Source organism: Glycine soja, chromosome 17 (genome assembly GCF_004193775.1).
Source record: "Glycine soja cultivar W05 chromosome 17, ASM419377v2, whole genome shotgun sequence".
Lineage (NCBI taxonomy): Eukaryota > Viridiplantae > Streptophyta > Magnoliopsida > Fabales > Fabaceae > Glycine > Glycine soja.
The window spans coordinates 612,619-629,478 of record NC_041018.1 but is presented as its reverse complement, the minus strand read 5'-3'; the positions used below and the strand labels follow the sequence as shown (position 1 = coordinate 629,478).

The 16,860-nt window shown below is 33.1% G+C and overlaps 4 protein-coding genes across 5 annotated transcripts; all 4 read left to right on the top strand.

Moving 5' to 3' along the window:
* The first annotated feature begins 491 nt into the window (after positions 1–491).
* Positions 492–902, top strand: LOC114393452. The gene has a single exon (XM_028354810.1). It carries the CDS (start codon positions 492–494, stop codon positions 900–902), a length of 411 nt encoding a protein of 136 aa, XP_028210611.1.
* A 2,126-nt stretch (positions 903–3,028) lies between these two features.
* LOC114391916 (PLASMODESMATA CALLOSE-BINDING PROTEIN 5-like) lies at positions 3,029–5,649 on the top strand. 2 transcript variants are annotated; one of them, XM_028352930.1, is made up of 3 exons: positions 3,029–3,374; positions 3,542–3,790; positions 3,977–4,249. In XM_028352930.1, the coding sequence occupies exons 1-3, from the start codon at positions 3,308–3,310 to the stop codon at positions 4,009–4,011; spliced, it is 351 nt and encodes a 116-aa protein (XP_028208731.1). In that variant the 5' UTR covers positions 3,029–3,307; the 3' UTR covers positions 4,012–4,249. The 2 variants fall into 2 exon arrangements, with proteins under 2 accessions (XP_028208731.1, XP_028208730.1); XM_028352929.1 differs by lacking the exon at positions 3,977–4,249 and adding an exon at positions 5,517–5,649 and having other exon boundaries at positions 3,158–3,374.
* Positions 5,650–5,721: 72 nt separating this feature from the next.
* On the top strand, positions 5,722–8,214 carry LOC114391915 (CASP-like protein 2B1). Its single transcript, XM_028352928.1, has 3 exons — positions 5,722–6,209; positions 6,286–6,418; positions 7,802–8,214. Exons 1-3 carry the CDS (start codon positions 5,986–5,988, stop codon positions 8,048–8,050), a joined length of 606 nt encoding a protein of 201 aa, XP_028208729.1. The 5' UTR covers positions 5,722–5,985; the 3' UTR covers positions 8,051–8,214.
* A 2,285-nt stretch (positions 8,215–10,499) lies between these two features.
* On the top strand, positions 10,500–16,654 carry LOC114393533 (protein NAR1-like). The gene is made up of 11 exons (XM_028354886.1): positions 10,500–10,933; positions 11,019–11,089; positions 11,326–11,479; positions 12,659–12,845; positions 13,281–13,407; positions 13,610–13,787; positions 13,889–13,938; positions 14,022–14,193; positions 15,298–15,424; positions 15,551–15,642; positions 16,081–16,654. The coding sequence occupies exons 1-11, from the start codon at positions 10,820–10,822 to the stop codon at positions 16,231–16,233; spliced, it is 1,425 nt and encodes a 474-aa protein (XP_028210687.1). The 5' UTR covers positions 10,500–10,819; the 3' UTR covers positions 16,234–16,654.
* The last annotated feature ends 206 nt before the right edge of the window (positions 16,655–16,860 follow it).

The following is a 16,860-nucleotide window of genomic DNA, read 5'->3' as shown; positions in this document are numbered from 1 at the left end:
CCTGAAGAATAGGGCTTTTGGACATATTGACAAACTGACAAAGCATCAACCGACTTATTATTCCTCCAAACACATCCTTCCATGTGCTAGTTTCGACATTCTCTTGGACTATTCTGTGAGTCATTTTCTGCCTTACCAATGCTTTTGCCTCTTTGTACCGAAAAAGAAAAGAAAAAGATATGCTTATGTCATTCCCCTACTTAGGCACATTCACAGGCTACAAAAACGGTTATATTGGCCAATCAACATCTTTTTGGATTTTGTAGCTTAGTTGCCGATTCTCATTTCTTTTTTAATCATCAAGAATTTTATTGAGGGAATAAAAGTGAATAATTTATTGCATTAGAAAATCCTAACCATGCCATCACTCTATAAATAGTACACACGTAAAGCAATTCATTCCTCCTCACACCTCAGAGCTCATTCCTATTGCTAGCCACAATTCTGCTTTTTTGAAGCCACAACCACATACTTCTACTACACAGCTCATAATGAGAAGGAAAATCCATCACCCCACCGTGTTTCGCTCTTCCATCGTTTTGCTACAAGAGAGATTTAGACAGTTGCAGAGAGTGAAAGAAATGAGAAAGAAGAGAGAACTGCTGAAAATGCTCACTACTAGTGAACCTAAACCTTTCAATTCCAACCCCACTATGAGGCAGTTTTTCCACCCTGAATTGATCATCGCATCAAGGTCATCTCCTCCTCATGTTTCTCTTTCTCTAGGGCCAACTTCACGGTGCATGCAAGAGTACAACAAAAGCACTATTGAGGCCCCAGTCTTAAATAACATGCTCTCCATAGATTCTACACATAATCAGTCCATTCAGGCTTCATGCAAGAACATCTATGATTGGGATTCGGGCTCTGACTCTAGTGTTGATACTTCTCTTCACCTGTAACATTTACATAAATATACTTGTCTTATAAGTTCTAATGCAGCTTCATACATAACCACCTGACCTCTTTTCTTGGCACTTAATTAGTTATTAATTATTAATCAGCATATTATCACTATTTGTAACGATGACTAGCTAGTAGATTCAACGATTAGATTTGAAACAACATGAACTGGGGAGTGGGGAGGGTGTTTGGTAGTGAGTCCTTGAATATCTATGAACCATCTGTCTTGTTTTTCTAGGTTGGTTATAGGTTTCTTTGATTCGGTCCTTGACATGTTGTTATCAATCTATGAACCATCCTTGAATATCTATAATCTAGTTTAGTGTACTTTTTAGTTGACATCAGTCCTTAACATGTCAATCTGCTTAGTAACTTTTTTTTTTTTTTTATATAGGGAATCAGTCTATGTTTAATGCAACCAAATTGTGCTTAAATCCAACCCTACTGGAAAGTGGGAATTTTTGCACTAGAGCTAAATGATCATGGACATTGCCCCAACGGGGAAACTAGTCGCTGATTATTGTGAATTTGTGATGCCTCAGGAAAATACTGAAGGACCGAGAAGAAAAATAGTGCTGGCTAAATTATTATAATAAGTACATACAAGAATATATCACGCTGAACTAGTAAGAGGTTTTCATGCAACCAGGTTTACCAAATTATAACAACACAAGATAACTTCAAAGATGAACCAATCGAAATTGTCTTTTCTGTATGTTTCTGTACCGTATGAGACACTCCCGATGTTGAACCGAATACATTATAACAGTATCGAATAAACCATCAAATTCATCCTTAAAGCTTTGCCTTTTTCTCCCCTTAATAATCCATAGAGTAAAAAAATATTATAAATAATCCACCGAGTACTAGAAATCATGCTAAGTAGTCACTTAAATGTTGAATTTTTTTTTCAAATTGGTCAGTAAAATATGTCAACTTAGAGACTAAACTAGTGGATATTCAATACTTTGAAAGCTAGTTATATAATTTTATTATTTTAGGGACTACTTAAGAGAGAAAATAATATTTGAGATACCAAATTGATTATTTGTTTGTATAGTATCATAATTAATTATCATTAGCATATACTTCTAAGCTAGATGGTCTTTCTTTTTTGCATATTAACATATATAAATTCATTTTACTGTTTTAGAGAGGATGTGGTGTATTAATCCAATCTTCAATACTGGTGCCAGGATTTACTGCAAAAAATGCAGAGTTCTGCTCCAGAAAAATTCAAAAGAAATTCAAACCAAAAACTAAATGTAGTAATTAACAAAAAGCTGATTATTGGTAAGCAAAAAGTTTCCTGTGTTAAAACATAATGGTTCGAAATAGGTATTAGGAAATTGAAAATCCTTTCTGACATGGGAGCACTAACGGATAGGTATTTGATGCCAGGGTTGCAAATAAACAATGCTAATTTATATCTATGTTATGTGATGCATTATCAAGTCTCAACTATTGTATTCTTTCTTTCTGTTATTCATCTAGTATTATATTTTATTATTGCATTGATTCCATGGCATTTGATCACAGAACTAGAGCAAATATTTGCTGCAACGATTTGTGCATTGTTCAAAAAAGAAATCCCTCCTCCTGGATCTTTATTCCTAACCCTAATCATTTTGGAGTTATTATAAATCCTTTAGGCAACAAGGGTCCCAGCATGGAAATGAGACAAATGATTGAACTAGATGGAGTGGCTTGGTAAGAACTCTGTTGGGTCTATTGAGAAGGCATAAACAATGAAAAGAAATCACTTCTTTATTTGCTTTCTGGCCTGATAGCTTGCTTCGTAAATTGGTCATCTAGATTCCTCATTGCAAAAGAAAATATGCTTGGAATGGACCTACTGAACTGTTTGTTCTTCTTATCTTGTACAATGAAAGCTAAAAACAGTATCTTAACCAAAACTAGAATTACATAAGATAATTTAATTTGTTTTATCCTACGGCTACTCCACAGAATTATTGATCCCTATAAGTACTGCCGTGAAGGTCCTCTTAATTTACTTTCTGTAGCATCTGCAATTCTCTACTCGTATAAGGCAAGTTATCAGGGGATTTAAAAAAGATCTAAATATACCATATTTGGAATGTCCATATCTAACATCGGGGTATAAGAAAAGTGAAAATTTGGTAAGACAAAATCACGGTGATAGAGACATTCAAAAGAAAAGCAAAGTTTGAAGTTATCTTGACAACGAAGACATGGAAGTAGGACCATATAGCTTGGTGTCTCCGTCTTTGAAGAAAGAAGGTGTGTCTATATTATAGTCTGAGGCTCTGAGCTTTTCTCTCTTCAGAAGGAAACTTTATAAAGAGAGTAGCACTTATAAGAATATTTTTCAGCCATTACATGAAACATAGATGAAGGTTAGATAAGAAGCTCCTGAAGAGAAATGACTTCAACAATGCTCAAAATTTTGATGGCTCAGCTCCTTTTGTCTCTATCTTTTCAAGCATATGGTAAAATCAGCATTACCTCTGCTAAGTTTGATTGATTTTTGCCTTATTAAAAGGAAATAAATCATTGTGGCCATTGTTATGGAAACTAAACTAAAACCATTAATTTAGTTTTGTGTTAGAAGCCAAAGACTAGTGTAGTATCTTATTGAGTTAGTGGAAAATTTCAGGACAATTTGAGGAATGGTGCATAGCAGATGAGCAGACCCCAGATGAGGAGTTACAGAGGGCCATGGAGTGGGCTTGTGGAAAGGGTGGGGCAGATTGCAGCAAGATACAAGTGAACCAACCCTGTTACCTTCCAAATACCTTGAAGGACCATGCCTCTTATGCTTTCAACAACTACTATCAGAGGTTCAAAAACAAAGGAGGCTCTTGCTATTTCAATTCTGCTGCAATCACCACTGATCTTGACCCAAGTAAGATCTTAGATTTCTAGATAATCTCTCATAACTCATCTTTAGATATAACAATGATTTAGTATTTACAATTGTCTGAATGTTTTATCCTTTCATTTATAGTAACAATTACAAAGACATTGAATACCCAATGCCCAATGGGGCACAAGTAGCTTGAATTTGATCATTTTGTAATATCAATGGCAGGTCATGGCTCATGCAAGTATGAGTTTGTTCCTTGAATAAAGTTTGAAGTAACATATTTTCTTTCATCAAAGACAATAAGAACATATTTTGCGGTTGAACTTCGGAGGGAGTAATGGAGTCGGTCCTTCTTTTTGTCCGCGTTTCTTAAATTCTCATTGAGTTATTGTTCCATCTCTTGAGTCTTGATATCAAAGTGAAACTATACCATGGCGAAATGACGTTGAATTCTTCTATTTAGTTTAAATTATCAAATTATAATTTCTGTTTTTATAATAATGAGATTTTTTTTTTTTAATTTTACAGTTTCATCATTCACATAAAATTAACTCATTTTATGTCTCATAAATAAGATCAATAGTGTTCTTACTTAATGGTCACGCATATTTTATTTTTGTTTTGGATTTATTTTAATCAATGCCACATTGAGTTACTTTATAAAAGTTGGGCCTAAATGGGCGGAGGAGCGAGTCATTAGCGAAATTTATTCTTAAAACAAAAATTGAGCATAACCAAACATGAGCTTAGGATTACTAACACTATACTAGGGCAAAGTGCCAGCCATTAAAGTTGTGAAGAATTATGATTTAATCGCTTATATTGATTATATCATGCTGATAGAGTGACTGACATCATTTTGAATTACACATAGGAGAGCAAAGCAACCACTTTTGAAAGTTAGGTTAGGAGAGTGGTGTGCTTAGTGGAATGAAGTGGGTCATCTCATCGGCCACACACATGCTTTATCCTCCTTTAATACACTTGGCAGTGCGCGGCTGAACTCTCATTTTATGAGCCTAATGATAATGTACAAATTTTGGTGAGATGTTAACGTGTGAACTAAAAAAAACCACAAACGCAAACCTGCTAGCACATGCTCCACCATAACATACAAATAAATCAATCATCTAGATATCGTTAATAATTGCTTCTTCCATTTCCTGCCTTTCTTATGCTCTTCAAATTTCAACCATTTCCACGAAAGAGAATAATATTTGCCGAAACAGCATTATTTGCAAACTCCAAAAGAAACTTTATAGAGTAAAATTAGATTTATGATACATCCTCCTCCTTTCTTAATTATAACATCTTTCGAATTTTTTTTTTATAAAATTATTTTCTAATTTTTAGATATATTAATTATTTTTTTTTCACATACTCTTAATTTTTCTCCTTAAATATTAATGAGAATCACTTAAATAGATAAAGATAAGAAATGAATAATTTTATAATAATAATAATATAAATAATTATCAAATCTAATTGGATTCTTAAAGAATATGAATTGATTGAAAATATCTTATAAATAGATATAGAAAAAAATAACTCATTAAAGTATGTGTGAAGCATTAGAATAAAAATAAATTAAATAAGAGACAATAATAATACATAAACATTTATTTATTTCAAATACTTCATTAACATTCAACTTTTTTATATTATTTTTTTATCATATGATGCCGCTTATTATATTTATATTTTTATTCTTTTTTATCTCTTACTTTTACTTGTATTAAAGTAAATTGATTTGTGGTGTCCACAGATTACTTTTGATTCGGTATCGGTCACATGTGTTTGTTAAGGCCTAGGCAAAAGAAATGGGGCAATGGGCACAAAAAAACTGAACCATGCGGCCTTAAATGACCAGAATTAAAGGCACTCCTTACCTTACCTAGTCAATTAGACACAATATTGGGACAAGAACTGTTCATCATTTCTAGAAAGGAGAAGGAGCTCTAAAAACCACATTTTTCTTGCCATTTAGTAGTCCATAAATAAATGCAGAACCAGAAATGATAGCAGAGTCCTTAATAAATGACCCCATCTTTGTACTGTTAGGATAGCTGAGTTTCCTTTGTCTTCTCAGCTTTGACCACTTGGCACGCTACGCTACGTTGCATTTTCAACCATCACCCTTTTGTGTTCAACTAGTACTATATAATAGTGGACACCTCGGTTGTTCACTTGTTTTTGTTTTCTCGTATATCTCAGTGTTGATCTTAAAGGGGAAAATGAGTTACTTGGGTTTGGGTGTTAGTCCAGGTACTGTTCCAGTGTACCATGGAACAAAACTTAAAGTGTTGGATAGGAGGGTGAGGATAACAGAGCTGGTGTTAAGGTGTGTGAGCCTTGGTCTTGGAGTTGTTGCAATTGTTCTTGTGGTGACTGATTCCCAAGTCAAAGAGTTTTTCTCCTTTCAGAAGAAAGCTAAATTTACAGACATGAAGGCTTTAGTGTGAGCTCTTGTTTCTTCACTTTCGGTCTGAAAATGGTTTTCTTCTCTCCTAATCCTAATATAATATTCTTTGCAGGTTCTTGGTAGTTGCGAACGGACTAACTGTTGGCTACTCCTTAATTCAAGGGTTGCGCTGTGTTGTGAGTATGGTTAGGGGAAATGTACTTTTCAGCAAGCCCTTAGCTTGGCTCATTTTCTCTGGTGATCAGGTACCTGCATATTATATTTCACTCTTCTCGCTTGTGTGGTTTGTTTCACGGCTAAAAGTATCACAATTTGTTTTCTCTTCCGTCAAATGTAATCTTAAAATAGATACAAATTGATTATGCATTATATTGAAAATTTTACTTCAAGTTTTACATCAAAGTTACTCTCAAGATAAAAGCATATAAACATAAATAATTTCAATTCAAAATCAATTTTATATAGTATGTTTGATTTTGCGATCCTTTAAAGAGAATCAATTCACTTTTCTACATCAGTAATGAAACAACTCTGTATAGCTTTAGGTCTTTAACTTTCTCACTTTTTTTCTGTGATTTCAACGCCAAGCCATACACAAAAATCCACTCAAATACATACCAAGTGTATAATTTCCTTAGCACTGCACCATGTCCAAAAGCCAAGTATCAATACTTTTTGGGATCTTCTTGGTAGCAGCTAATGTAGCAACTGCCCAAAGCTGAATCTAGACTATGTGGTACTATTCATTTTTTCTTTCTTTCTTTCTTTCAAGGAGTTCATCCCAAGTTCTCAAACTTTTTAAATGAATGCATCAAATTGATCAATGAATGGAATGGTGAGTCCATTTTTATTTATCCGCAAATGTTAATCATTAGTTTGTTGGTTTTTCGTTAGCGGGGGATTTGAACCTGTCACCTATCTCTTCACTCTTTATCAACAAACCAACCTTATATCTCTTAGAATTGTGAGTCCATGTAAAACTAATCAGGCAAATCCACCAAAGGAGGGAGTGATCGACTTTCCCTTGAAACATTTGATCCTGCCCTAAGCATTTTGCTATATACATAAATACCTGTGTCAGAATCTGAGAGTGGGGTCGGGTTGGTTTTGTTTTGTTGAAGTCGGGGCTCATATAGTCAAATTTGTATAGCAATTCATAATTCATAATTATCTCAGTTTTGCCCCGTGAAGCCTGAGGAACTGGGAACCACTGCTGCGGGACCTCATGAAAACCGTCGTACAGGGGAGACACTCACCACATATATCGTAGATTCATACTTAATCCCCTTTGGGATCACATATGAAGTTGTTGAGAATTAATTTTTTGTCTGAAATCACCCAAGCACTTATAGGACCACGCGTTATAGTATTATTGACCTTTCTTCTATTCTTTGGGGGGACACAGACAGTATTTTATGTTTATTTCAGTTTAAGGAAATGAATTCTGGATCCTAAAGAAACATTAAAAATAGATCATAATTGATAAGTTTAATAAGGAGTATTTGTACTACACAACATGACAACAATAATAACATGTTTGGTTTGACTTGACTGGAGGACTGAGTTGCTTCCAGTGTGAGAGTGAATCTAAACACACTACAAGTGTAATTGAATATCTATTTGTACAGGTGATGGCATATGTGACGGTGGCTGCAGTGGCGGCTGCATTGCAATCTGGGGTGCTTGGAAGGACAGGGCAAGCAGAACTTCAGTGGATGAAGGTGTGCAACATGTATGGGAAATTCTGCAACCAAATGGGAGAAGGGATAGCAAGTGCTTTTGTGGTTAGCCTTAGTATGGTGGTCCTCTCATGTATTTCTGCTTTTAGTCTCTTCCGTTTGTATGGCACCAACAAAAACAAATATGCAGGTTGGTAGGTACTATTGGGAGCTACCATCACCATGGTTTCTTCAAGTTAACAACCAACCTACTCCACTTACCACTCTTTCTTGATCAACATAGTAGTAGCTTTCTAATTTGTAAGGCTCTTTGTTATAGTGAATTATGAATTATGACGCAAATATGTGCATTTCGGCTGTCACTGATTTACCATTTCATGCTTGTGACGTTGTGCCTTTCTCTTTGACAATCAGATAACAACAAAAAGGAAAAAAAGTTGACTTATTTTCTTTTTTAATTTAAATGGAGTCGCACATAAAAAAAATTTAAATGGAGTCAAACTTTAATACTATTAAAGAGTTTAAAATAATTCACATGTTTGAATATTTGAGTTAGATATCAACAAAAGTAGGTTTAAAATTTATGAGGGACCAACGAAAATAAATCAATTTTATTTGATAAATATACAAATAATAAATTATATAAAATATTCATAATTATGTATTTTTTAAAGTTATCTACTATTGCAAGGCTACCAAATGAATTAAATTTGTACAATTCTTTTTTGCTTTTCATTTCTCTTTTGCGGGGTTTCTACTCTATCAAACTAAGTGAAAAAGAAAAAACTTTGAAACGTAATAAATAAATGATAAAAGATGGGGCAGAAAACAATAAACACAAAAATAATGTTATGGAAATTGTTGTACTAATAATAAAAAAATATATTAATTATTATATATGCATTGCATCTCAATATGTAATTATCAATATGATTGAAAAAGATTTTAAAAAATATCGCTATCAAGTTACTGTACAACTAAAATAAAAGGAAAATAATAAATAGTCCACTTTGAAAATTAGGGTTTAATATTTAAATGGATGAAATATACTTTTAATCATTTATATTTTTTAGTATAATTAGTATAATATACTTTTACACTTTTACCAGTATTGTTATTTTTTACTCAAAAGTTAACTGTCGAAAGTTGATAACTTTAAATTGAAAAATTAATTTATTAAATTATAAATATTCGATAAAAACTATTTATTAAAGTAATTGAAAAATATAAAATGATAGAAATATAATAAAATAATTATTTATTTAAAAGGTTAATAAGAAAATTTAATAAATATATTAAAGATAAAAAGAAAAAAAGTATAAAAAGCTAGAAACTATTTTAAAGAAATATGACTGCCAGTAACATTTCAAGAAATACCAACAACTAATAAAAAATTATTAAAAAAAATTATTTATCAAATAATAAAACAAACTCTTTAACTAAAAAAAAATTTAAAACTAATGAAATATCTTGTCAAATATAATCATTGTCACCATTGTGTAATATGATTGGTACATTATGTGATTAGAGATTTAATCATTTACGTCATTAATTATATTTAAATGGATAGAATATATTTTTAATTATCTTATTTCTTAAACATGTGTTGAAAAATTCAATCAAAATCTTTGATCCATATGTATGAAAAAAAAAAACATGAAAAATGTCAAACTTTTAAAGAAATCTTAATATATTAAGGAACTATTTCTTATTTTTGGTTAAGGAATACTTCGATTCATCCAAAAATTCAATTTATTTATTTATGTTTTTAAAATAACGTAAAATAATTTCTGAAAAAACATTATGAGTTTTGGGTTACCATTTTGAACTCTTTAAACTCATTTGAAAGTTGTAACTTGCTTAAATAAATTCATTTGTATAAAATTATGAAACTCAATTAAACCAAAAAAAGAATGTAATATGATGAAAATAATGTGAAAAATAAATTTCATTAGCAATTGAAAAAAATGATATTAAATTTTTTATTTTTTGGGTTGCTTGGATTTACTTTTTAAGTTATTCTTATCATGTTTATAACTATTTTTCAGTTATTCATTGGACTTACTCCGATGAGACAGTTCTCAAAATATTAAATGTTAAATTGAACTGTCAAATTAAATATGATAAAGGATATAAAAAAAAGTATATTTTAACTTATTTAAATTATACTTCTTCACAAAAAAAAAAACATCACCAAATTTTTTAATTATACTTAATTCGTTCCTTTTTATAAAATATTACTTTAAAATTTATTTATCCTGATATAAGACTCTTTTCTAATTATTTTGTTGTATTAATTATATTTTGATAAAAATATTGTTAATTATTTTATTTCATAAAAAATAAATATTATGAATTGTCTCTTTTAAAAAAAATAAAAGAATTTAGTTTTGAAATTAAAACTTCACTACTATTATTCTTTCTCCATATATAAATTATTCAAGGATAATTTTTTCAAAAAATATTATAATTATAACAAAATTAATCAGTTTTTAATATTTATGAATAATTAATAATATTTTATAATCAGAGACATAAAAATACATATTTTATACTGTATAGATTCTGTAAATTTTTTTTATAGATTTTATTATACAACTAGAAAGTACTTCCCGAAAAAAAAAAACTAGAAAGTGCTAGTAGACTATAGATGGATTTTGGAAATTGAAAAAAAAGAAGAAGAAGAGAATTTGGAAAGGGAAAGATTCAGGATTGAGGACACGACCTCCGTTGGTAGTCGCAATTCGGAACACAGCCTAAACACAAATTCACTGTTCACAGTGTTCATCTCTCTCCTGCGCCCTTCCTTTGACTTAACGAGGGAACCGAACAAACACAACTTTTATTTATGGCTGTGGCCTAATTTCCTTCCTTTTCCCCAATCAAAATTCAAAACCCTAACTATATCCTTCGATTGATTTTTTGTTCATTAATTTGCTGCTAGCTATTAAATTGTGAGAGTCAGAGATGTCGGAAAAATTCTCGGCAGCACTTCGGATTGGAGATCTCAACGATTTCATCGCTCCTTCGCAGGCATGCATAGTCTCCCTCAAAGGATTGAAAAAGAATGATAAACCGGAGGTATTTTCGTTTCCTTCTCTTCATCGGAATAATAATCACAATACTTTTGTCAAACCCTTCTTGTTCACATTTAATTTCACTCTAGGTATCAAATGCTATCAAGCAGGTCAAGTTTGAACCTGTTAAAATTTCGCTTAAGGATTGTTTGGCATGCAGGTTTGTCTTTGTATTTCTTTCTCTTTCTCTGCTTAGTACCCCTAGTTTTACAAGTCAACGGATGTATTTGGCTGCTGTACTTGTTTCTGTGTTTAGTAAATGGTTAATGATATTGTTGCATTGCAGAGGGAAAAAATACTTTACATTAAAAGATTGTGTTTCTTATGGGGATGCTGTTGATAATGTCAAAGTGCAACTTTTATTTGGAATCATCATTTATTTGTCTGGTAATGCAGTGGATGCGTCACATCAGCAGAGACAGTTATGCTGGAGAAGCAAAGTTTGGATGAGTTTCTGAACAATATTAATTCAGGAAAGGCCGTGATTGTGTCTCTTTCTCCCCAGTCAAGGGCTTCTATTGCTTTTCATTTTGGCATTTCTCCAATTCAGGTGACACTTTACATGTTGCTTTGCTCGTTATATTTTTTGGGGTTAAATATGTTTTTGGTACCTCTAAAATGAAAAATAAAATAAAATTGAGAGGGCAATCTCTGGTGCAGCAGTAAAGTTGTGCACCGGTGATTAGTTGGTCATTGGTTCGAATTTGAAAACAGTGTCTTTGCATATGCAAGGGTAAAGCTGCCTACAATGACCTTCCCCCATACCTTTGCATAGCGAGGAGCCTTCTAGCACCAGGGTACGCTAATTTTCTTTTTAATCCCTCCAAACTCTAAAAACCACATTTAGTCCCTGTTGCTAATGGACTTTCATTAAGTGCTGATGTGGCTAACAGAAGTCCTTATAGGCATTCCACTTGGCATATAGTAATGCACACATAGAACTCACTTGCCACCTCACCAATTTTTTTTTTCTGAACCAAAAAATTATTCCACACGCAACGGTGGGCTTTCCTTCTCCATTTCCACTCCAAGTTTTAATCATAAGAAAGCCTCCCCATGTCTCACCTTCTATAGTGTCATGCTAACCATAGTCGCCCCCTATTCTTCTATCTTTCCCATCATAATCTGGTTCTGTTTTACCCATTTGATTCTCACCCCTCTGCACTATATGCTGCACCCTTTTCTGGGACACAAGAATCACACACCACCTCTCCTTCTTCCTTCTCTGCCCTGTGCCACCCCCTCTCTCCTCTGTCTCCATTACCTAAAAACCAACGTCACCATCTCATTCTCCCCTTCTATCTTGGCCGACTAGCCATTGTCTAACGAAATAATGTTTTCTGGCTAATTTACAAAGTCTACGCATTTGTTTTCATGATTTGAGGAAAATTTTGGAAAAGTCAATTTGAGGTGGAAAGTGAGTGACACATGCCAATTGCCGATTGCCAATGGGGATGCCTATGTGGATTTCCATTAGCCATGTCAACACTTAATAGAATCTTGTTAACGGTAGGGACTAAATATGGTGATTTCAAATTCGAGAGGGATGAAAACCTTCAAAGAAATTATAGGGACCAAAACCAAAATGCATTTGTTTAACAGGGGCTAAAAATATATTTAACCCTTTCAAAATATTTTTACAGGGTTCTCACTTGAAATAAATTTGGGAAGAAAAATCCAAATTTCTTCTTGTTTCCCCTGGCTGAAAGTCAAACTCTTGCCATTGCAGGCTTTCAAAAAGCTGACAAGATTTTTTAAATCCTTGGGAGTGAAGGCAATTTTTGATACAAGTTGTAGTAGAGATTTGACCCTTGTCGAATCTTGTGTGGAGTTCATCACAAGGTATAGACAAAATCAAGTGGTTGAAGATGAGAGGAGTAAATCAAGTCTACCTATGATTGCATCAGCTTGCCCAGGTATAGAAGTTAAACTTATCAAGATCATAGTATTGGCAAATTGTGTCTGTGACATGACTTGACACATGAATAATGACTCGGCAAAATCCAAAATATAAGAACACAACAAAGTTAAGTGTATTAAAAATTATATAACATATTAAGTTGTCAATAAGCACATGTTTAAGGGTTATATGTGATGTGTTAAATGAACTTGTGTCGAAGATCTTGAAAAAAAGTTGGATGAAGTTTTTTTATTCTGACTTTTGAAGTAGAAATGTAAGCTGAAATTTCAGGATGTTGTGTTGACTATGGTCTGTGTTTTTCCTTGTTTCTGTTGTGACTTGTGATTGCTTCGTACTATTTCATTGTGTTAGAAATATAGGGTTGTGGACCAGAACTACTTTTCAATGTGCAGAATAGGTTCTGGTTATTGATATGAACATCTATGTGCAGGTTGGATATGCTATGCTGAAAAGCAACTTGGATCCTTTGTTCTACCTTATATTTCATCAGTAAAGAGTCCACAGCAAACAATTGGAGTTATCATAAAGAACTATGTGTGCCAAGAATTAGGACTCAGGTTGCATATTAGTTCCAAATTATAATTTGAGATGGAAAGAAACATACATTTACCTTGAAGATGAGGGAGGCCACTTAATCTTTTGATGATTATGATGCCTCAGTTGTTATTCATATACTCATGATATATTTTGGCATGATGCAATTTCCAGAGAGTTATATGCACAGTAAAACACTTGAATGACTGTTTAAAGTTTTAACAGGCCAGAAGAAGTTTACCATGTCACCGTGATGCCTTGTTATGACAAAAAGCTTGAGGCTGCTAGGGATGACTTTGTTTTCCAATTTGAGTCCCATGCTGAAGGGCGTGAGAGTGAAATTAACATGATTTCAGAGGTAGATTCAGTATTGACAACTGGAGAAGTTTTGGAATTGATTCAGGTTATAAGTTTAATGCATTCCCTCTTTTTTTGTGATTTTTTTCCTCTTCTAATTTAACTTATGATATGTATACTAATGCACATTTGAGTTCAATCTTACAGTCAAAAGAAGTTGATTTTAAAAGCCTAGATGAGACTACTCTGGACAAAATGTATGAAACTAACTTTTGCTTCCATTATTTAATTTCATGTTTTTGTCGAACAATGGTGTTCAGATGTAGTATGGTGCTTGCAGACTAACAAATATTAATGAAGATGGATACCTTTATGGGGTCAGTGGAAGCTCAGGTGGTTATGCGGAAACAATTTTCCAATATGCTGCTAAAACACTTTTTGGAAGACAGATTGATGGCCCTTTGACCTTCAAAAACATCAGGAATTCAGATTTTCAGGAAGTTACTCTGGAGGCAAGTCCTTTTGAACTTTATAATATTATTTTTATGCTCGTGAGGAAGGTTGTTATTAGTATCTTTTGTGTGCTGTATCTAACTATAAAATGTTGAGTATTTATGCATTGTAACAAAATGGACAATAAGTAGTTTTTAAGAGCCATTTCTTGATGGGATAAATTTCCAACACAGTTTCTGGTTGTTATGTGTTTTATTTAATTTCTCTCATTATTTCTTTGAAGTCATCATTCTTTCATGAATGAGTCCATGATTATCCCTTCACCAGCAACCTTTGCTGTTATCATTCTTTCATCCTGCAGTGGCAATTTATGTTGCTTTGGTCCCTGAATGAATGTTTTCATCTGCACAAATTAGTTCTCTGAGGGATGAAATTGTTTACAAGTTGACAATTTTGTAAGATAAACTTTTAGCAAGTATAGAGCCTCTTCAAGGAAAAAACCAACAAGTTACCGCTTTTAGGACAAAGTTATGCATTAACTTGAAGATAATTTAGGGGTTTGTTGTGCCTTGTTTAGCTAGAGTTTGTTTATCTGGGTATATATGATATAATGCCATGCTATATCATGATGTAGATAGAATGGGCTATTAGTTTTTGATATGTCATCTAGATTTATTTTTCAAAATTGGTTTTGATTTGGGATTATTTATTGTTATTTGTTATTTTGGATTATCTCATTCTGGCTCAAAATAGGATTATTAGATTAGGATGTATCACTATGTTGGGTCTATAAATAAACCATAGTATAAACAGTTGATTCACTTTTTGGGTAGTCTTGATATTTTGTTTCCTTTGGAGAGTTTGTGGATCCTAATTAAAGGGAGTACCCTGCCAAAGCCAAGAGGACTTGGAGTTGGAGGAGTACTCTTGCTTACCATTGAGTACCCTGCCAAAGCTAAGAGGATAAGTAATGCTAAATCCTCCTACTACCTTTTATGGTAAATATTGAATGAAAAGTAAAAGCATTTATTGTCTTGGAAGTATAAAGTATATTTAAACCTTACCATAAAAGCTAGTAAGAGGATTTGTAGGAGGATTAAGAATTATTCCTAAGAGGACTTCGAAGAGTACTCTTGCTTACTGTTCTACATCTGTCTGTGCAGGTGGAGGGAAAAACAGTGTTGAAATTTGCTCTCTGTTATGGTTTCCGGAACCTGCAGAACATTGTACGAAAACTTAAAACTGGGAAATGTGATTATCATTTCCTAGAAATCATGGCATGCCCTTCAGGTACCGTGTTTTTCCTTTTTCATAAATTTTATTTATTTGTTGGTTTTTGTTAGTTATCAATATTTTTTCACAAGGCCCATAAAATTGGTAGGTATTGAACTGAAAAAGAATGTTCCCTCAATGCAGGTTGCTTAAATGGGGGAGGTCAAATTAAACCAAGTTCAGGGCAATCTCCTAAAGAACTAAGTCAGTTGTTAGAATCAGTTTACATGGAAAATGTAAGTAGTATTATCTCAGAGAAGCTAGTATTTTAAGTTGCACTCTTCTTTAAAAGTTTGACTTGCATAAAGATGCGTAAGTGTTTGTCTACTTCTGCATTAGTGGGAGCATCAAAAGTCTGAACACTGCATAGATTCTTGTAGGACAAAATTACAAACAATTGTTAGTCTGTATCTGTATTGATGCTCTACCATATTTGCTTCATTGCCTCTAGGCACTACAAATAATTTGTCATCGGTGGTTTTACCCTTTTTTTGGTTATTGTGGAACAACTTTTGGATATTGAAAACTTTTTTTTAACTGTATTAGTAATTAATTGTTTCTCGCATCAAACATGTTAGTTTGTGAGTAGCGTTAGTGGAGTTTGTTGTACCATTTTGCTCTTTTCTGCTATCAGAATCTTTATTAGGGACTGATTATGTTTCTTTATATGCTAGGTTTTGGTAGCATCACCGTTTGACAATCCCATCGTTAAAGGCTTATATGACAAGTGGCTTGAGCAGCCTGGTTCTGTGAAAGCTGGGAGATACATGCACACACAATATCATCCTGTTGAAAAAAGCATTACTTCTCAGTTGCATAATTGGTGAGGTGTTGAAACTGAACTTTTCATATTGTTTCTTCTCAAGGTCATTTTGTGGTATTAGGCGGAAGAGTACTTTAATCCTTTTGCTATGGCTCCTTGTGGATATGTTTGCATATTGGAGTCGTCCAATTTTGGCGTTGAACAGATTTTTTTGATGTATATAGATCCTTGATCTGCACCCATATAGATAGAAAGAATCACATTTTGTAATTTACCATCTGGACCTCGGTTTTGTTGTTCCTGCGGGTCCTCTATTATTTTTAGGATCTAGGTTCTCAATAAAATATTCCTTCATTACACGTGTTGGTGTGAGTGACCGAGTAGGTGAGAGGACGAGAGTGACAGTGACAATTGTTGGAGCACAAATTGTCCGCTTTACATTTATGCACTCTTAAATTTGAATGAAGCAACAAATATTTCTCTGATTTCCTTTGTTGTGGTTATTGCGTGGTATGCGGCTAAATTGAGCGATGGTAACAAGTAGCTGAGATAATAAATCTCAACAAGGAACAAATTATTGATGTTATTTACGTAAGTTGATGTTTTATTCTACCACCATTGCCTGATTTTGCTTCATCAGGACTTTATCTGGCGTTGTTTCACATGATTCATTGCTGTTGCTCCGTTTTGG